The 26,665-nt window shown below is 40.2% G+C and overlaps 1 protein-coding gene across 1 annotated transcript; it reads left to right on the top strand.

Annotated features, from left to right (window-relative positions):
- The first annotated feature begins 1,642 nt into the window (after nt 1–1,642).
- LOC149318977 (protein Wnt-8b) lies at nt 1,643–23,151 on the top strand. Its single transcript, XM_089507939.1, has 6 exons — nt 1,643–1,710; nt 10,040–10,073; nt 14,773–14,911; nt 17,539–17,664; nt 20,480–20,622; nt 22,126–23,151. Exons 1-6 carry the CDS (start codon nt 1,643–1,645, stop codon nt 22,684–22,686), a joined length of 1,071 nt encoding a protein of 356 aa, XP_089364065.1. The 3' UTR covers nt 22,687–23,151.
- Nucleotides 23,152–26,665: the final 3,514 nt, after the last annotated feature.

The following is a 26,665-nucleotide window of genomic DNA, read 5'->3' as shown; positions in this document are numbered from 1 at the left end:
GAAGATGGGGACGTTTGCCCTCCTCCAGTCTGTTGGGTCTTCTCTCTTTTTCCAGGAGTTTTCAAAGATTATTGCCAATGGCTCCGATATTACATTTGCCAGTTCTTTTAATACCCTTGGATATAGTTTATCTGGTCCTAGAGACTTAAATTCATTTAGATTAACCAGGTATTCCTCTACTATCTCTTTACTTATTTTGTGCTGAAATTTCCCTATTCTGTCCTCTGCTCCATTTTCCTCCGGTTGAGCACCCTTTGCCTTTTCTGAGAAGACTGAGGCAAAGAAGGTGTTGAGTAATTCTGCCTTTTCTCTGTCCCCTGTTAGCATTTTGCCATCTTCTCCACACAGTGGCCCTACCATTTCATTTGCCTTCCTTTTGCTGTGGACATATCCAAAGAAGCCCTTTTGATTGTTTTTAACCTCTCTAACAAGCCTGAGTTCATTCTATGCTTTAGCTTTTCTGACTTTACCCCTTCACATGCCTGCTACTTGTTTGAATTCCTCTTTGGTTATTTTCCCGTTTTTTCCATTTCTTATACATGTTCCATTTAAAACTTATCTCAGTTGAAAGTTCCTTAGTCATCCATCCTGGTTTCTTGAAACATCTCCCATTTTGTTTCCTCATTGGAACTGTTTGAAATTGTGCCTTCAGTATCTCCCCCTTGAGAAACTCCCATCCATCTTGAACTCCCTTCTCTTTTAGCATTCCTAACCATGGGATTGCCCCCAGTATTTCTCTAAGTTTACTAAAATCAGTTTTCTTAAAGTCTTGAATCTTCATGTGATCTAATCCTCTAATGTTTATAATGAGAAACCACATGAGTTAAGTGCACCATAGGTTAGCACTATACTGATGGCATCCCTGCCTACAAGATATGTTCCAAAGGGGGAATGAAAAAACCATAGGAAGGTCATAGAGAAAGTCACCTGCCTTTTGATATTGACTCCCTTGTCTGTCCAGCCCTCAGAGAGATGAGTTGTAAATACCCATTGCTTCTCTGCAGTTTTCAATAACCCCTTTCCAAAGTTGCTCAAATCCCTCCACTCCTAAGAACAAATATATTGCTACTCTGTCCTATCCATACAGAAAACATTAACAGAAGCATTAGTTACAGTGGAAGCCTCCAAGGCAAAAGATCAAATACTTGCAATGAGACTGTCCAAGTTGCCTTTGGGGATGTTACAAGGAGGCTGATGGTGGAGATTGCATCCAGTGACTATTGGAGGGATTTGCTTTGTCTCTTTCTCTCTTTTATCCTCCCCCCCCCCCTCCAATTCCTTTCCTTGGTGCATTTGTCTTTGAGGGACCTGGGGTGTTCTTTTGATCAGTTCAGTTTCTCTCTGGCACTTGAGTCCTGATTGGCTGAAGGACTTAGAGGGAGGAAAATCTTTAATTAAGAAGATAATCTCTTCTTACAAATTTCAGTGGCTCCATTTCACCAATCCCTGTTGCTTGCACTTCAGGACTGATTGTCCTCCAGCAAAGTTCGGATACAGAGTCTTTCAACTTCTCTAGACACTTTAGGAACAGAGGACAGAGCCACATTTTGGTCTTCTTCTAGTTTGTTTCTATCCCTCCCGCTGCATTCCAATATTTCTCCTTTTGCCATCTTTCTTTTTTCTTTTCTTTTTGAGGGGGCTAATGTTTCAGATGGGTTCTTATCCAAGAACCTTGCTTCTTGTGTCCTTCTTCCACTTCAGCCATCCTTGGTGAGTATTCAGAGTTCCTTAATTTGCACTGCAGATAGGACAAAACTGTGCCAAAACAAGCACTTTTGATCCTTCTTATCAGCAGTTGTCTTCCTCTTCCTCTTTCCCTTGGATTGTTGTGATATATGCTATTTTACTGAAATCTGAGCTCACTCAAAGGCAGATCCCATATACGCGTGTCTTCAAAAGTCCAGATGACTGTGTGGATAAATCTGCAGGAGTCCCAGAGAAGCTACTTGTAAAGGTTCTGGGACATCACTTCCAATTTGAGAGATGAGCTAATTGGGAGTTGGGGTTTTTTCTACCTGAACATTCTTGATCTATGCAGATTCACTTTTAATCTCCCTTGGTCTTGATCATAACCATGCAAGCAATTCATTTTCATCCTCCCAGATGGATATAATAACTTTGTTAGCACTGAATTCATGTGAACCTGTTAAAATCAGAGCTTCTCAGCTTGACATTTCATTAGCACAGGAGCAGGAAAGGAAATAAATATGAAAACTAAGAGAAACACTTTTGAGAGTTGCTTGCATCTTTTCATATAATAATTCTGAGTTGTTAGTATCTTTCTGTTGGTTTTCTACAGTAGTCAATAAAACTATGATTCTTGAATAAATTATCAGTCAACTCAATTGGTTGTTCTGAAGTGTTTTCTCTGATTTAGTTGCATAGCCTGGTAACATTTAAAAAGGCTGGGTTTTTCTGCTGTGTTGCCCAGAAAGAAAGGGATCATGCAGCTTTAATGTATAATTTAGAATTAATATTTCCATTTCATTTTGCTTATGGTTTTATGGAAAAGATGCCAGAGAAACAAAAACATTTATTAATGAGATAATAGTTATCTTTTTTTAGTTCTGTTTGATGGTGTACATTTTGTTTGTGTAGAATTTGGTATAAATTTTCAGGTTATATTGAATTTATCAATAACAAAATGAATTCTGACAACACCCTTCATTTAATTTTATTTGCTACCCTCCCATCTTGTACAACTAAGTTCTCTGAGAGGGTTTGCTGCTTGATAGATTCTGTGATTGTAAGCTCTCAGCAATCTAGACTTTTGCAACTTCTTGCAAGTATGGACTAAACTGCACCATAGTTCAATGAATGATGCATTTGCTTCAGGCAGCTGAGATTCCAGTACATGGTAAATGTAAAATAAGTGTAAAAGGTAAAATAACCAACCACTAAAGGAAGAGTAGTGGAAGCCTGGCATCAATTTTGTTGTTCTTAACACTATAAGACAAATCATTAGAGGAAGAGTAATCAGCTAAACAAAGAAAGAAAGCTAAAATAGATAAACTGCTTAGTCTTAAAAGGCAATTGAAGCCCCCCATTTATTTTTTATATCCAAATAAGGTTATCCTTTTAAAAATTCCAGACTTGCTTTGGCAGAGATGATATGTTCTGTGCCCAGTTCTTATCTAAGACAACATCCCAAGGAAAGTTTATATGGGAACTATAAGGAAATGGTATGTAAATTTTGAATCTATGCCTTTCCTTCCCAAGTGATCTGCTCTTTGGATGTTACTGCCGAAGCACACAGTTGTGGATACTGGCTGAAATATCTGAAATCATTCACGTCTAACTCAAAGTTATTTCCATGGGACGTACGGTAGCAGTTATTTGGTTTTGTGTATGTGTGTGTGCCATGCAGTTTCTAACTCATTGCCCTACTTTACATGGAGAGGTTTCAGGACAGTAAATGGCAAAATAAGCTGTTTTGACTTCTTCCTCATCAATCCAAAACAGTTTTGTTCAAGACTACTTAGAGGTTGAAAGATACTCTGGTTTTTAAACATTATAAGACCCCATTTCTTCCTTCTAATAGCAAACTGGTGATTCTGTGCCTCTGAGTTTGGCAGTGAAATGGGATGAGTAAAAAATAAGGTGAAGGATACCACTTATTCAGATATAAGTATGTAGTAAATGTACTTGTTTTTTTAAGTAAAGAAACTTCTCAAGAATATTTAAGTGTCAACTGAAAAAAAAGGGAAAGGGTTGGGGGAATCAAGCTGCTAACATCTAATGTTACTCTGGAAGGGGATTAGGATTAGTGGATGTGCACCATGAAATTGGTACATGCTTTTAAGAACCCTGGCTACTCTGAAACTGTAACAAGGGGATGTTTTTGATTGAAAGACAAGGGCTTTTTCCTAACTGAATAAATCATCCTAAGGATGCTTTAAGATGAAGAGTAAGCAGAATCCTAACATCTGGAAATATTTGAGAAAGAATAAAGTTAATGAACATGAGATGCACATTCCCAATTACAATTTCTTCTTCCTCCTCCTCTCTCTCCCTCTCTCTAACATGGATCACTGATGTGGGATTTATCCAGAAGTACTGTAAAGAGAAAAATATCATGTCCTTGCATCCTCTCCATGTCTGAGATTCAATGAACAGCAATTTTTAACAGCTAGCAATCAAATTCACTGAACTGCTGAAGTTCAGAAAGGCATTTTAATTCTAGAGACTAGCAGTTCTGGAGTTTTATATTTTGATGTTGATTTTAACTCTTGGACACTGAAATAAAATACCCAAAATTTTCATTTATTTATTTATTTCATTTATATGCTACCTTTCTCCCCGGAGGGACCCAAGGCGACTCACAGATAAAACATTTAAAATCTCAATAAAATTCAAAACAATTAAAACATCCACACCCAGTATAAAATCACATAAAATATACAAAAGTTAAAAACAAACTAAAAACCCAGAAGTAATATAACATTTTAGTTAAATTTTATTTTAAATTATTGTATGCTGGCTTGGGTCCCTTGGTGGAAGAAAGGCAGGGTATAAATCAAATAAACAAATTAATAAAGATGTGAGATGTTTATATGGGATTAAATACTATTTGTTTGTTTATTTTTATGCATAATCTATGCAAATAAGAGCCACAAATTTACTAATAGGCACTGTAATTTAAGACTATCAGCTACAACAAAACAATGTCAGCTCTTTCTCCTGCCATTCAACAAGCAGAACTATTCAGTATGTAGAAGGATGCAGCATTTTCTAGCCTGTTGCAGCAATAATTTATTTTAATTTTGGCTAATTTCACCTTGGCTAATTTCACCTTCATTGTAAGATCTCAACCTGGTGCCCTTTACCATATCACCTTAGGGTGCCATGACAGAGTCTTATCCTATGGAAACCTAACAAATGTGAAGTGTGGACCTCCTCTAGCTCCTTCCATCCCAACCGGCTGTGTGAAGCCAAGGCCTTGTCAGTCTATCCTTCCCTCTTTTCCTGAGTCTACCTGCAAAAGATGCTTCAGACTAGCTGGGTAGGTGAAGGGCTTCAGGGGGCAATCTAAAAGTTTCAGTCTATATCAATACCAAATTTTAAAAACACATTAAAGAAAGAACTAGCCCTAGAACTGACAAAGTATCAATCCAATAAATTGCAGAAATGGACCGTCTATGAATAATTAAATTTATGATAAAAGCAGTTCTTATAACCCATCAGAAAAGATAAGGAGCTTTCATTATCTATTATGCTATGAAGAGGGACCTCTCAGTTATTTATTACTTCTTAACCTGCTTGGAGGTCCCTCAGTCAACATGTGTGCACATATCTACACACATACACACACATTACAGGGGCACACAAAAGCCATCATGGCTTAAAATGAACTTTTCAGTACTGCTGGAAACTCATAAACACATTGGTATTGATTTCAACTTCAGTCATCTGTGGTTCTCCTTCCTAGTGGGGAAAGCCAGAAATGAAAAATATCTGGTAGCTTTGGATTCAGGTGCCCATCCTGAAGGTTTCCTTTCATCAACTGTGGCCATGTGTGGTGCTCTGTGCATCTGTGAAGAATCTACAGCTTTCTATGTCTTCAGTGAAGGTCTATAAAGTAATCAATAAGTAAATTTTAGTCTGCTATTAAAGTTTAAGCTGATTAAAAGAATAATCAAATTAGAGGATATTAGGATGGTCTCCTCGTGTTATTTGGGTGCCGTGAGAACAAACTACATCTGCATAGCTTTAGTGTTATGCTATCATTTGTGAGATTGTAAGGAAATAAACAGATTGTATGGGTGGCCTGTTCGCTCATGTTTATATGTGTTCCCCAAAGCACTTCATATCAAGAGCACTGGTCAAGAGAGAGAGTGCTAAGTGGCCACTTCTTCTTTTAGGATCTGACAAAGGTAAATTTTAGGGACACAGTATCAGACTATTCCTTGTCCTGTATTAAGTGGCAAGCACAGGCATGCAGTCCAGTTAGATTTACAGTTAAATTAACAATCTGTAAAATGCTCTGAGAGTCTTTGTGGTTGAAGTGTGGGGTATAAATACTCTAAATAAAATAAAAATGTTATATTGTACTATCACCACAAAAATTCAGCAAATAGATTACTATTTTTCTCAGACATTTAAATGTCTTAAAATTAAATGTTTAAAATAAATAAATAAATGCTTTTATTTTTGTTTTTATCATTTAAATTTCATTGTTGTCTTTTAACTTCATAATATTTTAACATTTTGATACAGACTTGGATGATTATTTGATTACTGATCATTTCATATTTTAATATTTGTAAAGCATGACATGGGCATTTATCCAGGGTAGTATATCAAGATATTTCTTTCACTTATGGTGTAGTGATCTCTTCTATATCCTCCTTTTTTACCCACAGAAGAACCAAATAATCTGTCTCTGATAATGAAGGAATAGCAGAAACTATTAGCTGTATCAGGTATTGCGAAGCTCATGGTAAACTGCAAACTGAAGTTACCATCATTAAAAAGAACTATCAGATTTGATCTGTAACCCAGCCAAGCTGAAATAAAGTTCAAAAGACTAATGACAAATTTTCTCCCTTTGTTATCATTGAACATCATCACACCAATGTAACTGTTGACTTGCTACGTCTGCACAGAACACTTGTATCTAAACTGATTTAACTGGTTTATTAAAAACTAAATTAATGGAAAAGAAAGATGATTAATTGCACTCATACATAAAAAGTTAACACACACTTTCCAATCTGACAAGTCTACTTCATATCCCTGTTTTAAGCCCAGGCAGATCTTTGATGTCAGCCTTGAGAATGGGCAGGGTGGTCTGCCTCTTTAACTTTGAGTCTGGTTGGTCTCTTTGGTTGGCTCTTCTGTTTGTTCAGTTGCAAACTGTGAATTGACAAAAATTAGAATCATTTTAAAAAGAGATTGAATGTGTGGGGACCTTTGCCACACAGAGATGCTGATTTATAGCAGTAATTGATCAAGTGTCTTTGTCTGTGTTAAACTTGAATTTGTGAGTGCCTTTACTTCTCCTCTCCAGCTGCAGTTCTATTCTGTGAGATTAATCTGTTTAAAAGGTATTGCTTCAAAGGTCTTTTACAAAAAAATAAAAAAAAGAATGGAGGCATTTCAGGTGAAAATATTTACTATCCTATTACTTTCTAAATAAGGATGAAACCTGGATTCCTTGACTTTTACCTTACTGGTAAGAGTCCTGAATTCAGCTTATGTTGAAAATGGACTCCTAACTGAAAAATTATATGGCATATTTAGACTATCCTATGTCAGCTTAGTAACATAAGATACAAACGATTCTTTCATAAATAATGAAACCTGGTTAATAATCGCAATTTTCTATTTTGCCCAAACTGGAAAACTAAGTGTATCAGTTTAGGAACACACAAGGATATTAAACCATGGTTTACAGTTCCTTCAATATCTTAGGCCCCATACAGACAGGCCAAAATAAAGCTGCTTCAGGTCACTTTGGAGGTATGTTGTTTCAATGATGCATGCATACTAAAAGTCTGGAAGCTGCGCCAAAGCTGCGCTCTAGTCCTTAGGACTGGATCATGGCTTTGGTGCAGCTTCCAGACTCTTAGTATGCATGCATCATTGAAACAGCATACCTCCAAAGTGACCCGAAGCAGCTTTATTTTGGCCTGTCTGTATGGGGCCTTAGTTGTTTCAAAGCTAGTGACTGGTTTCCCAGACTGGGCAAAATAGGCATCTGTTAAAGATTTCCTGATTTCTTCATGCTGTGAAAGGAGGAACAAAAGAGACTGTACATGGGCAAAATATTTTTTTCTTTCTTGGTTTATTAAGCTGAAGGATCATCCAAAAAGGACAATGTGTGAGAGTGACCATGATGAATAAAGAAGCCTGAGAGAATGAGTTGCAGGAAAAATAATTTGGGTTAAGCAAGTTCTTCTTTGGTTTTACTGATGGTTCTTTCAACTGTTGGCATGTGTAACTTGTGCTCTGCTTTCGGATAAACAGGCAAAGGTTTGTAGATTTGTTACAGCACTGCAATTTGTCACATAGTCATTTACTCAAGATTAACATTAACTGGCCATCCCAGTTTTAATCACATATATTGAACCTGACTAGATTCTGTCCTTATCAATAGCTGCCCCATCAGGTTAAATAGAACTGTGAAGAGCTCCAGTTATCTTATAATCAGGAACCCTCACTTTCTCCCTAAATTAAATATTTTATCTTTTTAAATAAAAATGTAAATGGTCATCTGTTCAAAATCTTAAATCTCTAAAAGTTCTTCACCGATTGCTTTGAAATTTTGACACAACATTCCATTCAAATGCACACATGTTTTTATATACATATACCTACTATTATATAGATGTCACATCTGTGACAGGTAAAAATATGTTTTTTTAAAAAAACAGCACCATCTGTTGGACGTAACAGCAACGTACGCTGTACTAAATATTCGATTGGCATTTGCACTCACCATCAACAAAGCTCAGGGCCAGTTTTTAGAATTGTGCGGTTTAGATCTGGACACAGATTGCTTCTCACATGGACAGGCAACAGGATGTTGCCTGTTCTAGAGTCAGCAAACCAGACAATCTCTATAGCTACACAGACAATTGAACAGCAAAAAATATTGTACACCCACAAGCAATGTGAAATTAATATTTCAGAAATGTGAGCTTTCTCTTTTCTTTTCTTTTTTTATTTAACCAGACAGAGCCACAGCAAGGCTGGGTACAGCTAGTAGTGAATAATATTCCATAGTGAACAAGGGCAGAATTTTCTGCCTTCCTATCTGATTATACAAGGAACACTAATTAATTCTTATTGGGGTATAATGTCAGTGAGACCCAGGGTGTGAACACTGGACACTTGAGTCAAGGTTTGATTCCCCACTCAGCCATGGAAACACCCTGTGTGACCTTGGAAAAGTCACTCTCTCTCAGCCTCAGAGGAAGGCAAAGGCAACCTCCCGCTGAACAAATCTTGTCAAGAAACCCCATAAGTTGTTTTCAGCTTATGGTGAAAACCTTGGGGTCAAAATAAGTTGGAAACAACTTGAAGGCACATAACAAAAGTAATGTCAATATTTTTCAGGCTTTTGTGTATATTTTAAGACATGTTCTTAGCTGAAAATGGTTTTTGTAACAACATTTCAAGGTGGGGGAAAGCAAGGAATTTTTAATTAATTTTTTGTTAGGTATATTAAACTGTAAGTTTCAGTCTTTTCAGTGGGTTTTAAAAAAATTCTTAGCAAATATTATTATTACTTTTCTAGTTTTGACCTATAAAATACAAGAAGGAATTATGACTATATCCATATCTATAGACTGGGATGAAAACTGTGTGGCCCTCCAGATTTTGCTAAACTGCAGCTCCCAGTATTCATTACCATCAGCTATGCAGTCAAGGTGTTAGGAGATGAAATTCTGCAGGCCCACCCAGTTCTTACTGCTAATAAAACTATAGATCACAGTTCCAAGGCTAAGAAAGAAATAGAAAAATAAAGAAAAAAGCCATTCATATGAATTTATATCCAAATTCAATCTAATATCTGTTTTCTCATATCACTGATTCTACAAATGCGTTTCTTAAAGTTCACAAAATCCCTCCATCTTGCAAAACTTCATTTACAAACTGACAATCATAAGTCCATTTTGTTTCTAAACATATAATTTAATATACTTCAAAACAACAATTCTTGGAAGGGAAAAAGTAATTTGTCTCCTATAATTTCATATATTATCTCTACACATTTGACTCAGAATTGTTTTGTAACTTTTTAGTGCCATGAAATGTAGGAAAAGGTGGGTTTTTTTCCCCTGTTGGCTTCTTTTGCAAATCCAACCTGGCTTTTAAAAAAATCAAATGCATATCAGGCAGCAAAATAGGGAAGACAGAGTTTAGTCCATACATCCTCAGCTGTAGCCAGTGGGCAACAATTGGCAGGTGCAATTGGAGGCCACTTGGCAGAACTGGTGGTGGTGGGTGGACTGGAGCGGGTGAAACAGAGGAATTCCAGGCATTTCCTCAGCTTCTCCTCATTGATGATGATGAACCCTTTTCTCCTTTCCAGGTCAGTGAATAATTTCCTGATGACTGGTCCCAAGGTAAGTGCAGTCTCTTTGATCTGTGATTCTAATTCCAATAAGCCCTGATCCCTTGGACGTAGTTTCTTTCCAGTCTCTCAGATCTGCTATGGGTCAGACAGGAGCTTCCTGCATTCAATTTGTTTCTTATAGGCTAAACCCAAAGTGCAAAGGACCAGAAAGGCTAAAGAACAGAAGCAAAGTTTGGGCATGTCTTTTCCCATTTTATCCTCACACCATCACTGGGAGTGTATGTACACTGTATACGTATAGCAGTTTGATTCCAGTTTATCTGTCATGGGCAACATCCTTTGGAACTCTAGGATTTGCAGTTTGGTGAGGTATAGAGAACTCTGTGCTAGAGACAGCTAGTACAATAGTCCTGGGAGTCGACTATTGTACTAGTACAGTATCTGCTTTCTGGCAGAGAATGCTAAGTCTTTCATCAAACTATATAGCCCAGGAGTGAGCCATGACAATTAAATTGGTTTCAAATTGCTATAAATATGCTGTATAGAAACACTTTGGCTGACAGATGGGCATGAAGTGATCATCAGGCTGAGAAAGGATCAGAAACCAGGTCTCTATGGTCCAGATTCTTGTTAATTAATACCCCCATGCCAGCTTGTATTTACCTTTGAGAAAAGCACAACTTAGAAATTAATTTTTTAGGGACTACCTCTCCTAGAATCATTGGCTAGCATGGCTATGATTCTTTCCTATGTTCCAGAGAAAAGAAGATTAAATACAGACATGATAGCTGCCTCCAGTTATTTGAACAAAGGATGCATCTGGCATGTTTTCTGTTGCTTCAATAAACCAGATTAGTACAAGTGAGTCACTATTACAAGGAAGCAAATTTCGAATGGCAAGAAGTGTTTAGCAATGGAACAGACTGCCATGTGAGGTTATGGATTTTGCTCAGGGTATTTAACCAGTAGTTTAGATGTAAGCAGCAAGGTTCCTAAGGGAGTCTTAACTAGATGACAGCCAAGGATAGATAGAATAACTGAGTTTGAAGAGACCACAAAGGCCATCAAGTCCAATCTCATGCCATGTAGGAAGACAAAATCAAAGCACTCCCAACAAATGGCCATCCAGACTGTTTAAAAAACCTCCAAAGAAGGACACTCCACCTTCTGACCAAGTGACCAAGGCAGCATATTCCACTGTCACATAGCTCTTACTGTCAGGAAGTTCTTCCTAATGTTGAGGTGGAATTTTGTTTCAAGTAGTTTGAATCCATTACTGTGGGTCCTAGTCTCTGGAGCAGCAAAAAACAAGCTTACTCCTTTCAAATATTTAAATATGGCTATTATGTCATCTCTTAACCTTCTCATCTCCAGGCTAAACACACCCAGCTCCCTAAGCGGCTCCTCACAAGACATTGGGCCTCAACAGTCAGGCCAAAATAAAGCTGCTTTGGGTCACTTTGGAGGTATGCTGTTTAAATGATGCATGCATCTTAAGAGGCCAGAAGCTGTGCCAAAGCCATGCTCTAGTCCTTAGGGCTGGAGCATGGCTTTGGCATGGTTTCTGGACTCTTAGGATACATGCAGCATTTAAACAGCATACCTCCAAAGTGACCCAAAGCAGCTTTATTTTGGCCTGTCTGTTCGGGCCCATAGTTTCCAGAAATTTCACCATTTTGGTGGCCTTCCTCTAGACACAATCCAGTTTGTCAATATTCCTCTTGAATTGGACACAATGCTCCAGATGAGTTCTGACCAAAGAAGAACAGTGTAGTGATTTGAGCATTGGACACCAAGGTTTGAATCCCTGCCTGGCCATGAAAATCCACTTGGGCAAGTCACACTCTCTCAGCCTCAGAGGATGGCAATGGGAAACCCCCTTTGAAGAAATTTGCCAAGAAAACCCTGTGATAGGGTTGCCTTAGGATTGCCATAAGTTTGAAATGACTTGAAGGCAAACAACACACACCCACATTACTTCCCTGAATCTAGATACTACACTCTTTGTGAAGCAGCCTAGGATTGTATTGGCTTTTTTTAAGCTGCTGCATCACCCTGTTGACTCATGTTCAGAATGTGGTCTACAACTCCCACATTTAAAATTAGGGGAAAGGAAAAATGTACAACTAGGGAAAAATTGATTTTTACTCTGTGCAGAAGGAAAGCCAAACTCCCATCTTGCAGTGATTTTAGCAGTTGATGGAGAAGTGGGAAGGTGGGAACTCTAAATATGTATGGAAGAGATAGCAACGATCTGTACGTGTTTCTGTATATCATCGATCAAGTGTGGCCTTGAGCAATTTGAGCAAATTCCCACATCCCTCAACAGAGATTACAGTAAACCATGATCTCATAGCTGGAAAGAGGGACTTGAGTGATTACTCTTCAGACTAATAGGGAAAGTATGTGTACTTGTGAAACTGATCATTTTGCTTTCAGCTTATTATAACCCCTGAATCATGATCATAGGGATACAACATCTTTTTGGATCTGAGAGTTCACATGCAGCTCATCCCAGCACAAACCTCCACAGATATTCCTCCGCAGACATAATTTCATTAAAAAAAAACCTATTTTGGAATTAATCCATTAACTAAAAACAAGGGAAAGGTCACAAGGGGGAAGCTGGAGGGAGACCCCACAGGGATGGCTGGACCGTTTAAAACACTAGAGAAAAGTCTATTTGACAAGATGCTGTGTGGCAGGAAGGTGAGGAGGTGGCCTGAGAGGCTGGGATAAACCATGATCCAAGTGTGAGGTTAGCAAGCTACACAAATGCAATCTGAGTGGCTCTGGGGTTCTCATGAGCATGAGGTCTGGGCTGTCTGCATTCTCTGTGTGCATTGCGCCAAAGGCCAGGTCAGGGAAAAGCAGGATTACAAGCCAGCAGTCTCCCCAGAGGTGAATTCTGACAGGTCCAGCATATCTAGTTATTATTTTGGGATTACAGGATTCAACCTTGAGCTCATGTTTAGTTTTGAGAAGGAAATCTATTTCATCATTGCATGCAAGGATAAACAATTCCCATAGTTTTCTCCCTGCTGCAGGAAAAAACAAATATTTCCATGCTCTTTATGGATGGTATTTAGAAAATTATTCTGCAGGAGTTTTGTGTTTGTTTTGATAGAAAATGATAGGTCTTGAGCAAAATAACACTATTTCCAGAAACACAATTTTTGTGGAGAAATTTGTGGCTTGTTCAACACAAACACACACACACACACACACACAACTACACTCCTCACATGCAAACCAGTGTTTCTACAAATTGTTATTTTGTGTGAAAACACCATTTGGTGGTGGTGGGCCTCACTATATTTCTGTGCTGAAAAATTTCCTGAAATACTTTGGGATGTTCATATGCCAGGCAAAAACTGCACAAAAATCTCACTTTTGTGTTATCTTTCCTGACTGGGTTCCCTAGGTTTCAGGAGACCCATATATTGGCCAGAAAAGAAGTAACAGCAAATATTTTTCTACTATTAGTTTTGTTAAGAGAAAGTAAAAGACCTGTTTAGAAAATTACATTGCAATTTATTTTAATCAAAAGTTTATATGCAAGATCATTAAAGAGATTATAGCCAGCTTCCAGTTCAAAATATCTTGAATTCTGTGCTTATGTTTGCTCGTCTTGTCTCTTGACCTGGGGGCACTATGGTAAATGATGGTCTGTGAGGAGCTGCACTATGATCTAATGGGTTGAGCTCAGTTTCTGGGGCAGTCCACACACTTGGAAAAAGAGTTGGTGGGAAGCAAGTCATTTTGATTGTGACCAAGAACATTTTCTCAGATCACCTGTGGGGATATTCGTTCTTGTTTTATCAGAAGAATTCAAACCTGACCCTTTTACTGTTCTCCCAGTTTCTAGAAATCAAAATGTGGCCTTAGAAAAAAGAGTAACTGAAAATATAGCTCAAAGGAGCATACACTCTTAAGTATCTCTGGCCAAGGGTACACTAAAAGGCTTACCTAGAACCTATGGAGTGATCATCATAGCAGCCTGTACTGTATGGTAGCTTCAGCTGGTCTAGAATACAATTCCGTCCTGAAACCTCTGGGTGATACATGGACTATCAAAGTGCCCAAACTGGAGAAAACAAAACAAAATGGGAAGTGTCTTGAATTCTAGTTCTGATTTTGAAAAACTGGGTTTTTCCAATCCAAAAGATTCAGAGAGGGTTCTGTTGCACTGGTTGGCCTGATGTATAGGGTCCATGACAGCCTTGTTACACTTGTTGAAACCCAGTCCCCTCACAAACCAAAAGGCTTGGAATCCTCCTTGCTACCTCCCAGATTACCTCCATCAGTTCAAGAGAGATCATCATTAGGCAGAGGGGGCTGGGAGGGGGGGATAGTACACTCATGGAGTTTCCCTACTGTCCCTAGCACCTAACACTAGCTATACACATACCAGTTGGGGTCTGGCCAGAGAAGCCCTGTATAGGGATATAGTCCACTCCACAGTTGCTGTCCCCGCCACCAGACTTCTAGCCTTTCAGTCTCAGTGGTGCTCCTCCAAGAATCCAGGGAAAACTGGGAAAATGGGAAAGATCCATCTTCCACAAGTCAAACCATCCCAGTTCACCATGGTGCTGCCATATCTTTTTATATCTGGTTACAAACAAGCAGGCATAAAACAAACCTCTAAAGGCAAGGTGCTGGGAGAAAGAACCCAAGCCTGTCAGTTTCTAGACTTTCTGTATTTTCTTGGAAGTTCTTCCTTTGATTTTACTATTTTCCCCTTACAGGCATATCTTATCTACTCCAGCAGTGTTGCAGCTGGGGCACAGAGTGGGATTGAGGAATGCAAATTCCAGTTTGCTTGGGATCGTTGGAACTGTCCTGAGAGAGCTTTGCAACTGTCTAGCCATGGAGGCCTGCGCAGTGGTAAGTAAAGAATTCATGCTGCAATTGGATGTTTTTATCCACCAATTCTTTAATATCTCTGGAGATTGCACGTCTCTTTTCAAATGCAGCACTGTTCTTCCATGAATTAGTTTCTATGGTCCCACAGCTATTACAAACATAATCAGGTACCCTGACAGGATGGGGAGAGAGAGAGAGGGAGGGAGGGAGGGAGGGAGGGAGGGAGGGAGGGAGGGAAAGGGACAGACGCATACACACTGCAGGCATGCATGTGCAGTTGGGAAGATAATGTGAGTGGATGGCTGCAAACAAACATTTAGCACTAACTGACATATACCTAGCGAACATAGCTAGCCAATCCACCTTTGGCCAATGTTTTATTTGCAACAGGACTCCAAATGTGCCCTTTAGCTTTTAGGGTGGCCCATCAAGAGAGCATCAAAGGGCCCATTCAGACTACCTTTTGAACCGAATTATAACCCAAATGAAAAGTCGGAAGGTCCCATTGGCACCGGTTTAAACACATCAGAATTAGGGTCTTTCACACTCGATCCAGGGCAAATCCCCTTTAGAGCAGTTTTTCCAAAAGTGGATTATTTCCTGTATCTTTTTGAAAAACCCATTTCTTCCCTGCTTCTGGCAAATGTGAACTTGGCCCCTGTCATGATTGGGTCAAGTTCAGGGGAGTGATTTAGGTCAGAGGGAGGGCAGAGGACGGAACATGCCTCCCCGTTCACAGGCAGCTTTCTCTCTCTCTCTCTCTCTCTCTCTCTTTGTTGGTAATTTTATTTTTGACAGATTATGCGAATGCTTGTTCTACAGGTTCATACATATTGATAGAATGTGTCTGCTTGTGCTATATTTCCCTTTTGTTTGCTTGCTGCCAGCATGGCACGTCACTTTGCAAGTGGTATTTCTTTTAAATTATTCTTTTTGTGTGTGTGACAGATATGCGAATGCTTGTGTTTCCTTTCAAATTTGGCAAATTGATACGATGTGTGAATGCTTTTGCTACATATGTGTATGTGTATGTAAGGCATTCTGGGGTGGCAATTGGAGGGAAAGCAAAGAAAGAGGATGCAGATATGGCATTCTGAGGTGAGGTATTATTATTATTATTATTATTATTATTATTATTGTGACAGATTATTTGCATGCTTTGGGCTGGAAGGGAAGGGAAGAGGTTGGCATTGGGCTTGAAGGGAAGGGAAGGGAAGGGAAGGGAAGGGAAGGGAAGGGAAGGGAAGAGGTTCCAAAGAGGAGGAAATGCTGGGTTGGAAGAGAAGGGGAAGCTAGAGGCTGACATTCAGAGGGAAGGCTGTGGAAACCCATGACTTTGGAGGAGTCACACTCTTTCAGCCTCAGGGGAAAGGCAATGGCAAATCTCCTTGGAACCAATCTTGCCAAGAAAACCCCACAATGAGGTTATTTTAGGGTTGCCATAATTTGTAATGACCCAAATACACACAACACACACGCATACCTGGAGGTTTTTAATTTGACAAGCTGACGGAATATGCACACACTGCCACCAGTTATTTTAAAAAAGGAGGGGGGAAAGCACCCATTCGGTTGGCCAATGATTGTAGGATATGTCACCTTTGACAAAAGCGGAAGTGAATTTGATTGACAACAAAGGAGGCTCCATTTGAAAGCGGTACTGCAAGTGTGAACTTCAGAGGGGCAAATTGCATTGATCGAGGTAAAGGGTAGTGAGAACTTCTTTTTGAGCAGATTCAGTATGGGGGCAACCGGATCTGCCCAGTTCTATCCAGAGCAAATGAGCAAATGGGAATGGGGCCAATGACTAAGCACCATACTCTGTGTCTAATGACTCCCCCCCCCCCCCATGGATTGCTTTCCCTTGATCTCTAGTCAAGCTGAGGCCACTGGTAGCTACACTTGTTTTTGTTGTTAGTACTGTTGTTGTTTTTAAAATATTAATTGGGAAATACTCATAGCCACCTTGAATCCCATTTTGGGAGAAAGGCAAGATATAAATCCTTTAAACAATCAAACAAACAAAATTAGGAAGAGCTTTGTCAGACATGTAGTTTGGTCCTCTAGATAATTTATGAATAGCAAGCCAATCTTTCCTCTCTCAGAACAAAACCCAGCCACCCAGATTGGGACTAGGAGGCCAGTTCCTTCCATGGCTGCCTCCTGAGGCTGCCAGCTGATCAAACTAGTTCATTGATGAACAGTGGGTGGTAGCTCCCCTGTTTTTAATGATTGCAGAGAACTGTTAACATGCTGCTCCCAGAAAATATCAAATAAGTAGTGGTATCATTTCATTTTATTCCTTAACTTTCCTTTCTGCCAGATTTCACTTGCAGTAAAACCTGAGTTCCTAGGAAACACACACACACATCCACACACACACACATCCACACACACATTTTTAATCAAAATATCTGATCAGTGCCCATTTTTTCTTATTAATTGTGTTCATTTAAAAAAAACAAAACCCACAGCCTATGCATTCTCTGAAGATACCAACCTCAGATGCTGGTGAAACGTCAGGAATAAACTCTTCTAGAACATGGTGACATAATCCAAAAAAACCACAAAAAGCTACACAGCCTGCTGTTGCATCCTCCTTGTGCAGTTCCTTCAGGTGTTTTTCCCCCCTGTTTTTTCTTTGACAGCAAACCGAGAAACAGCCTTTGTCCATGCTATCAGCTCTGCTGGAGTCATGTACACACTAACACGCAACTGCAGCCTTGGGGACTTTGACAACTGTGGCTGTGATGATTCCCGTAATGGACAACTTGGTAAGGAGCAATCTCAGCCACGCATTTCTTCTTGACTTACCAAGGTGGAGATATATGTGTTCTTACACTTGCCAAGCCTCTCTCCATAACCTGGTGCAATGGATACTTGAGAAGGGAGCTCCTCTAGCAGTTTAGTAATGGTATCAGAACTATTGATCTGTATTTGCTGCCCCAACTCTGCAGTATTTGCTGCCCCAGTTCTGCCCTACTGAGTCTCGTTGCTGATTACTTTAATGGAATAGTTAGCAACTATGTGTGGAAGTAAAAATAAAAATGAAATGAAAAAAATGTGGAGTATGGCTATGGGCTGGCTGCTCCCTTGCCCCCACCCCCCACCCCCTGGTCACCCACCACCCCCTGCTGAAATCCCGTGCAGAAACAGGATTTAAAAGTCTGAAAAAACCTGCAAAAGCAGGTAGCTTTTCAGACGACATTTGTATGAAGGTGAAATGCCCCATACAGACTGCCCAAATAAAGCTGCTTCGGGTCACTTTGAAGGTATGCTGTTTCAATGATATATGTGTCCTAAGAGTCCGGAAGCTGTGCCAAATGTGCGCTCCAGTCCTTAGCACTGAATTGTGGCTTTGGAGTGGCTTCTGGACTCTTAGGACGCATGCATCATTCAAACAGCATACCTCCAAAGTGACCCGAAGCAGCTTTATTTTGGCCTGTCTGTATGGAGCCAAGTTCATGAAAGTAAAAAGGAGCGGGTTTTGGCGACTTTTCATTCAGGTTAATGATGTGTTATTTCACCTTCACACAAAAGTCTGAAAATCTACCTGCTTTTGAATGTTTTTTTCAATTTTTTGTTCAGGTTAACCCCGGACATGGTTTGAAAATCTACCCGCTTTTGTGAGATTTTTCTAGTTTAATTTCATTTTTTGTACGGGATCAGTCCCATGTGATAAATTCCTTAGTGGCCAAGTGACATTGAAGTAAGTAGCAAATGAGCCTCCCTAGCTAGAGCATCCCACAATTGGGGTACCCTCACCAAGGAAGCTTCTCCAGTAATCCCTTGCTGTGTTTCAAGTGTTGAAGAGTTTAGGGTATGAGCAGAGTTTTTCTCTGTTTTCTTGCCATCTTGGGAATGCTCTTCTCTCTCAAGTACATGTGCATATCTCTTTCCTCATTCTTTCAGGAATATTTTAAAGACTCATTTATCCCACTTGGTATTTAGCTAATTTTAGTGTATTGTGTTTTTCATACAAGTTTTATCTGCCCTAGCTTTTCTTTGTTATAGTTTATTTGTAATTAAAATGATATTCAATACAAATCTATTGAAACTTTTTCAGGTTTGATTTTAGATGTTTATAATTTTAATTGCACTGTAATCTACATTGTGAGGGTTTTTAACTATGAAAAGCAGGCTATTAATGCTTTTGTGTTTTGTGTTTTTAATTAAAAAACTTAACAACATATAAGTAGGGACCAAACAAGGAATGGCTTTTACAACCAAGACAAGCATTATGAATTCATCATGGAAATGGACTGGAGAGAATATTAAAATGCTTGTGGGGTTTTAGGCAGGCTCTCCAGGATAACTGCTTCTGTTTCATTTGCATGTTGCTGTTGTCCCTGATATGATGACTTCTTAATTCCACCTGTTTTTCTTCCATCCTTGCTGGAGCAGGCTGTCCTGCATTTTTGAGCAATGAAAGAGAGTGGTAGATTGGATATTTGACAGATGCTCCAGCTAATTGCTTATGGGCAGTTTAGAATAGTTGTTTTTATCTTTAATCTTGAGCAATTTATGCCATTTTCCTGAGATGCTCAGAAATATTGTTATATAATCTGGTTTAAATCTGAATTAATTAAATTTATCATGCAACTACTTCATACTCTTACTCATTAGAGATTAATCTTGGATTAACTATACTATAGTTTATTTCCTTTTGTCATTTTAAAGGTAAAATCAGTGGTAGAAGTGCTGGCATGAATTTGCAAGAGATGTTCAACTGGGGCTTGGGAGTGGAATTGGCAGAGCTGGTTTGCACAGCCTTGTAGCCCCTTCCCACATTATATGGTGACACATGCAAACTTTCCAACTGTCCTGAATTGGCAGGAATAGTCTTCATTAATCTACCGTCATCTCACTTTTTCAGCCCATTTTAATGGCCCATTTTCTTTCTCTTCCTCCGACTTTCTCCTTTTGGACTCAGGTCACTTCAGTTCTTGCAAAGTATGAAGTACAAAACTAGTTAGCACTCAGTTAACTCGGGGGGGGGGGGAGAGAAGTGGTGAAATCTTACCCTTCCCAGCAGCCTCAAGCAAAAGCAGACTGCTGCAGTCTCTCCTAACTTGTATATTCTGCCTCGTTAATAATTTTTGCCATCTTGGCCACAGTCAGAGATTGCATGGGCACACATGTCCGGATTTTCATTTGTGAAATGTTGGAGATTATGCACATGTTCTTTGAATGATAAATAGGACATGGATTTTAATATCTGGAAGAATTAATGGCATTTTATTAATGGAATTAATTTCTGAACTGGATAGGATAAAAGTACTCAGTCAAAATTTTAAGTATTAATTCTGCATATAGAAATTAATATTTTTGGAGGTGTCCTTTAAATTCTGAAAATTTACCATTTTTCAAACTGGGTGTCCAAAATACTACCAAAGCCCTAACTACAGTCCTGTGAAAGTTGTTCTTGCCATAGAGACCAAAAACAAAATAAAAAACAAACACCAGGTCTCTTCCTACTGCATACAATGGCAGGTTACATACCACCTTTAACAACCATTGTAAGGATGCTGAGACTGGTTGGAGCTGCCAACTCAATATAACTGCCCGGTGGCATGTTTCTCTCCACAGGAGGACAAGGATGGCTGTGGGGAGGCTGCAGTGATAATGTGGGCTTTGGGGAAGCCATTTCCAAACAATTTGTGGACGCACTTGAGACAGGGCAGGATGCCAGGGCAGCAATGAACCTGCATAACAACGAGGCTGGCAGAAAGGTAACACAAAAAACAGTAAAACCAGAGGAGACAGGAGATGAGCATATTTAATTATTAAATTAATAGGAATTTTTGGGACAGAGAATTCAACTGTAAAGGGGCTGGCTGAATAGAGGAACACCTTGTGAAGATGCCTATTGATGTGATCTGTGCTCCCTTGATAAACATTTTTGCCTGTAGAGTAGAGAAATGACCAAAGGGGTGGATGTTCACTCCTAAGTACTCTCTCCCACTTGGATCAGACCTTGGATGCAAAGGGGGGCATTCACACTTACGTTTTTGTCCCGCAGAGATCCGGATCTCTACAGTGATGCAATACAGGATCAATGGCGGTATCCAGACTGGTGCTTTACACCGGCCTGGATACATGCTAGGGTTGCCTTGGGTGTCCTTTCCAGACACCCCGCAACCCTAGCACGTAACCGCAGCATAGTAATGGCGGCGCCCTGTCTACATGGCCGCCGCCATTACGACGTCACGGCTGCGCTGCCTCCAAACAGAGCGGCGCGGGCGTGATGCACGTGCGCCACTGCAAGGTGCTTGTGGTGCCCTTTCAGCACTTGTATTGCTGCTTGTATCACTGGCACAGCCTTTACATGGCTGTGCCAGCAATACAAAAGAGAAAGGGGCCGAGTGGCCCCTTTCTCTCTTTCCCTGCCGCTGTCGGGGTGTCCTTGGGGCATGAAGCCTCAAGGATATCCCTTTCCAGGCTGCGGGCAAGCGGCTTCTTGTCGCTTCCCTGAGGCCTGGAAAAGTGGCGGATCGGGGCCTCTGGGGATGCTGCTGTGGCCACTGAGGCCTCAATTCGTCAGGGAAAGGGCCGGGTGCAGGCCGCCCCAAGGGGCAGTCTATATTCCGCCATTGTTCTCATTATGTTTAACATGACCAAATCTCTCTGAGGCATTTCAATCCTCTCCGGCATTCACACAAGTGCCGCTTCACTTCAACATAAAGGCGTCTCCATGTCTGTGAATGATCCCTGCAATCTGGATCGATTCAGTAGTGTACACACACTACCAAAGATGCAGATCACTCCAGACGTTTAAAAAAGATGTGCTTAAGGACCTGGTGTTGAACACACCAAGTTAAGTGGGTTTTTCCATGTCCTCCCCCTGCAAACAGTGCTGGGTATTTTAGGGGCCAATTGGAACATCGCGCAAACAACCCAGTTTCACACTTTTTGTAGTGTGAATGGGGCCAAAGTGTTATAACTAACTCATATCATTAGTTTCTGCATGGCAGGGGGTTGGACTGGATGGCCCTTGTGGTCTTTTCCAACTCTATGATTCTATGATTCTATTATCATTTGCTGTATTGCATTACTCCTGCCCCATTGCTTCTTCACATAATAGCCACTTGCCCCCACCTCTAGGCTTCAAATACAAACATTCTTATGTGCTTCAAATGTACTCTCTGGAGAGATATTGAACACTGTAAGAAAAATTGGCATCGACCTGGTTGTGTTGCAAAAAATTCATGCCTGCTTTCCCCCCTCATCTATAGGCAGTGAAAGGGACCATGAAGAGGACCTGCAAGTGCCATGGAGTATCTGGCAGCTGCACCACCCAGACCTGCTGGCTGCAACTACCTGAGTTTCGAGAAGTAGGGACATACCTGAAGGAGAAATACCACAAAGGACTGAAAGTTGACCTGCTGCAAGGGGCAGGCAATAGTGCTGCTAGTCGGGGGGCAATTGCAGAAACCTTCAGCTCCATCTCCAAGAAGGAATTAGTCCACTTGGAAGACTCACCAGATTACTGCCTGGAAAACAAGACTCTGGGCCTGCTGGGGACTGAGGGCAGGGAATGCCTGAAGCGGGGCAAGGCCCTCAGCAAATGGGAGAAACGTAGTTGCCAGCGCTTATGTGGGGACTGTGGGCTAGCTGTGGAGGAACAACGAGCTGAAATGGTGTCCAGCTGCAACTGCAAATTCCACTGGTGTTGTGCTGTTCGTTGTGAGCAGTGTCGCAAGCGGGTCACCAAATATTACTGTGTCCACAAGGAGAAGCGAGAGCGCAACGGGGGCAGCTCAGCCTCCCGCAAACTCAAAAGGAAGCAGCCCTGAAACAATTGTGCCAACCACTAACAACTTCCTGTTGCATCACCAGCTCTCATATATTTCTCTACTTTTACTTTACTTTCCACTGACAGATCCACTTTAAATTTCTTGCAGGACAGAAACTTGGAGAAATTTCAGCTAAGATGGTGCTATCCCTAAACCCCTTGACCAGGGGTTCCCAACCTTTTTGACTCTTGGAGCCCTAAGGACTCAAAGAGCACAGGTTGGAAACAGCTGCCCTAGACTGTTGTGGATTTCATTTGAATCCCAAGACATTCTTTTCCCAAGCAAGAAAGCACACTGTTCTTTCAGCTTGGACCTCAAGAAGCCAGACTACACTCATCAGAAAGTATGAAACATTCCATCCATTTTAGGGGCTCTCCCTAACCTTGCAGGTTTTGGGTTTGTTTATCTAACCAGCAAGCCCCAAGGTTCAGAAGGAGCAGTTCTCTGTTTACAGCCCTTGTTAACACAGGGAGGCATGTTTTAGGTATGTGCAACTGTTCATGCTTCCTCAAGAACAATGTTTTTAATGTGGGGCTGCCATGTGCCATGAAGTCTTTGTGTGGTTGCATGTCTGAGTTGAGAACCATACTTCTATTCAGAGAACTAATGCAAAGAAGAGCCCCACATTCATACTTTTAAATAGTTTCCCTCCCTGTCTGCTCTTTCATAATCTGGTTTACTCTTTTATTATGAAAGCAGGTAATAGACTGAAGTAAATTATTCAAGACAGGAAACTTTTTTGGGTTAAAAAAAATAGAAACAAAGATAGTTGCACTAGCCTAAAGGAGAAAAATATGTAGAATACACAGTCTTGGGTATGGCAGGGACACATTTTTAGACTACACAGCTACATGTCCCCATGTAGACTTACATACAAGGATGCCTCTAGAGTAATTTGAGCTGCCCTTTTTAATTCCATCAACTGGATCAATTGATTCAACAAGAAGCTGCATGCTGGGCCTGTCAATCTTTCCTTCCCATGTATCAGTGCTCATCCAGCACCATTGCTTCTTTATGATCTTTGCTCATGAAGACCATCCTGTCATTTTAGGAGGTAAGCATGAACCTGTTGTTTAGACCTGAATGGCATCATCTCACAGAACTCATTGGCAAATGGTGAATCAACATGTAGGTGTATTTCATTGATGTTGATGGGTCTACTTTAAGATTCAGGCCAAAGTGTGAATATCTGTAAACAAGGATTTGCCTGCTGAGTTCCAGAGAGGCAAAATTGAGAATTTACTGAGAGGACTTAGCAGCCAATGCCACCCGTTGGCTTGGTTGCAAGAAGGAAGGGAAAGCTAGGCTGGCTAGAGACAGTCCTAAAACTGGGAAACAGCTCTCTGCTTACCGTAATGGACCAACTTCCAAATGATGGTACTGTTATGTCCAGAATGAATATTCTCAAAACTTATCAAATATTCAAACACAAGGTGATTTGTTAGGTTGCACAGAGAAGCTGTGGCAGAAGAAGAACCATGAATTTCCCCCCTCCTTGCTATTTCATTTTTTACTCATTTGAACCAGGTAAATGATGAGCCACTTTTGCCATATTTATAAGAAAAACAACAAGGCTTCTCCATCATTTGAACCTTCATTTCCTGGCTTTGCATCTGCTCTTCAGCTATACTTACCCATTCCCATTTACAAAGAGGTATGGTTGTGCTGTCATAACAACTGCAATAGAACAATGAGATATATTTTTTTGCCAGCATTACATGGAGACTAGCAAATTTGTACCTCCAAGTAAAACATCTTTTTATCAAAAGAAAAGCCCTCCATTGACAGAATGTAGAAGATGACAACCAGATGAAGGCCAAGCATTTCTCAGAGGGGAAGGAATTGGCTGAGTGGAACATTTCTATATTCCTGAAAGATATAATCCTGTGAGAAGGAAAGGTGTGATCTAGGTTCTTAACTAATATTTGAATATTTGAAATGTATTATTAACTGTAAGAGGTCCTGGGACTTTTTTCTTTGGCAGTTCATCTCTTTCCAGCTGGATTCTGTTAGCCTGTAGAGGAATCCTCTGAGTCTTTGATCATCTCTGTACCTCTCAGCTATGCAGTGCAGTGCAGTGCAGTGTGAATAAGGGTTTTAGAAACTGTGGCTGGAAAATGTCAGGGTGCCATTTGACCTCTTTAATTGGCTGTTGTCTCACACATGCCGATTTAGAGATCCCATGACTCACTCACTTTTGCTCTCATGCTGCTGCTGCTCACATGTAGAACATCCATTGTCACTCTTCATGGTGTGTATTCTTTCCTTACGGTCCTCAGCATCTCCCAGTGTCTGTCTACAGAGTGCTTCTACAGACATTATCCACAGCATTGAAAGTACTGTTTGCCAAACACACAAAAAAAAAAAACAAACTGAGATACATATAGGACTTATTAGGCAACTGCAGGGCATTGGTCTGAGAGCTCATTGGCACAGTTTGACATGGCAGAGGGTGTAAAATCATACATGAGTTGAACCATTTAGACACCTCCATCACTGTGGGTTCATTTTGAGTCTACATGGAGAGAGGGTCCGGTCCAACTAGGTTTGATGTAATTGGCACAGGCACTGTTTAGGTCAGTTTGTAGCCTTATAGTAGATACTATGGGAGAGTGTTGTGGGGGCACAGATATTTCTACTCTTTGTCTAATTGTGTAATTCCAATGCAGGATGAAATGTACATTGTTATAACTTCCTTCTGATACTCTGTAATGTTACTTACAAAACCTTTCCCTTTAGATTACATACTTACTAAACCCCTTCCTTTAGATGACATGGATAGCATCACCAAGGTATATTAATAATTTTGTAAATAGGAGAGTTAAGCACTTTGATGTTTTATTTATTGCACAATTAACTGTCATATACACATAATTATTTGCTCATCCATTGTATCTTTATTAGGTTTACTAAACACTTTGTAACTGAGGCTAGAAGAGCTTTTTTGGTTTTTGCTCTGCATGGGATATGACAACACAACTTTTGCAATTATATACAGAATTTCCCATGACTTCCCAAGTTAGGTGGTCCCCAAGGCATTTCTTTACCTATGTGAACATGCTTCAGATTTTGCTGTTAATTTCCCAACATGAAAATTGACCTACCTATTACAGGCCAGTAGACTAGCAGGTGAATCCATTAAAAAAATTGAAAGCTACGTGCTAAATATTAAGATGTTTGAAGTATTTGTTTTGTTCTATTTAATCTTCAGCCCTCCATACACCAAGGGCTCAGTAAGGGCAGGAATATTTTAAAACTGGAATAGAACATTTGGGAGCATTCTGAATTTACACAAGATTTATTTGTTCACCCTCACATGTTGAAAAACACCATGCAAACTCTTTTTAAAAATGAAACAAATATTTTTTTGTCAAATAAGAGCATATTTCTAAAGATAAGACATGATAGAGATATCACATGGACTTGTCACCTTGCAGAGAGAGTTCCCTTTTAAAACAAAATAAAGTGAACCCATTCTGAGACTTATGGTGCTTGCAGATTGTGTGTACATGCAACAGTCTTGCCTCAGTTACAACATTTTACTGGAGTGGGGATCCAAATCATGACATCTTGTAGTTCTTCCATGTGTTCTATCCTTCCACATAAAATATGTTGAGGAGGAATGGAATAGGTGCTCCATGCCTTTTGATTGGCAGTGTTAGGAGACATCCACATGAAAGCCCTCTTGGTCCACCAGTCTTTAATGAAAGAGCATTTGAAACATGGTGCAAAAGTCCCTCTGCATAAATGGCACCTGTGGAAAAGGTGTGGTGTGCCTGTGGTGCTCTGCTCTCATTTTTCAAAAAGCTGGATAGAATAAATAATTCTATGAGTAACATTTGTAGGGTGGGTCACCTGAGTTTTGACTTCTGATGCTGAAGCATCACACCCTTTTTAATTTATGCATGAAATTTGTGGCCTCCATTGCCAAAAGCATCCATTCAGTGTAGTATAATAGTTAAAATGTTGAACAAGGATG

Source organism: Sceloporus occidentalis, unplaced genomic scaffold, assembly GCF_023333645.1.
Source record: "Sceloporus occidentalis isolate IW3139 unplaced genomic scaffold, rSceOcc1.0.p SCAF_2, whole genome shotgun sequence".
Classification (NCBI taxonomy): domain Eukaryota; kingdom Metazoa; phylum Chordata; class Lepidosauria; order Squamata; family Phrynosomatidae; genus Sceloporus; species Sceloporus occidentalis.
This window is presented reverse-complemented; position numbering and strand designations above follow the sequence as displayed.

Excerpts from the sequence above, each read along its gene's own strand:
- LOC149318977 (XM_089507939.1), top strand. The coding sequence starts at position 1,643 with ATGTTTCAGATGGGTTCTTATCCAAGAACCTTGCTTCTTGTGTCCTTC. Across the intron at positions 14,912-17,538 it reads CCATGGAGGCCTGCGCAGTG|CAAACCGAGAAACAGCCTTT; the intron begins GTAAGTAAAGAA and ends TTTCTTTGACAG. Across the intron at positions 20,623-22,125 it reads ACAACGAGGCTGGCAGAAAG|GCAGTGAAAGGGACCATGAA; the intron begins GTAACACAAAAA and ends CCTCATCTATAG.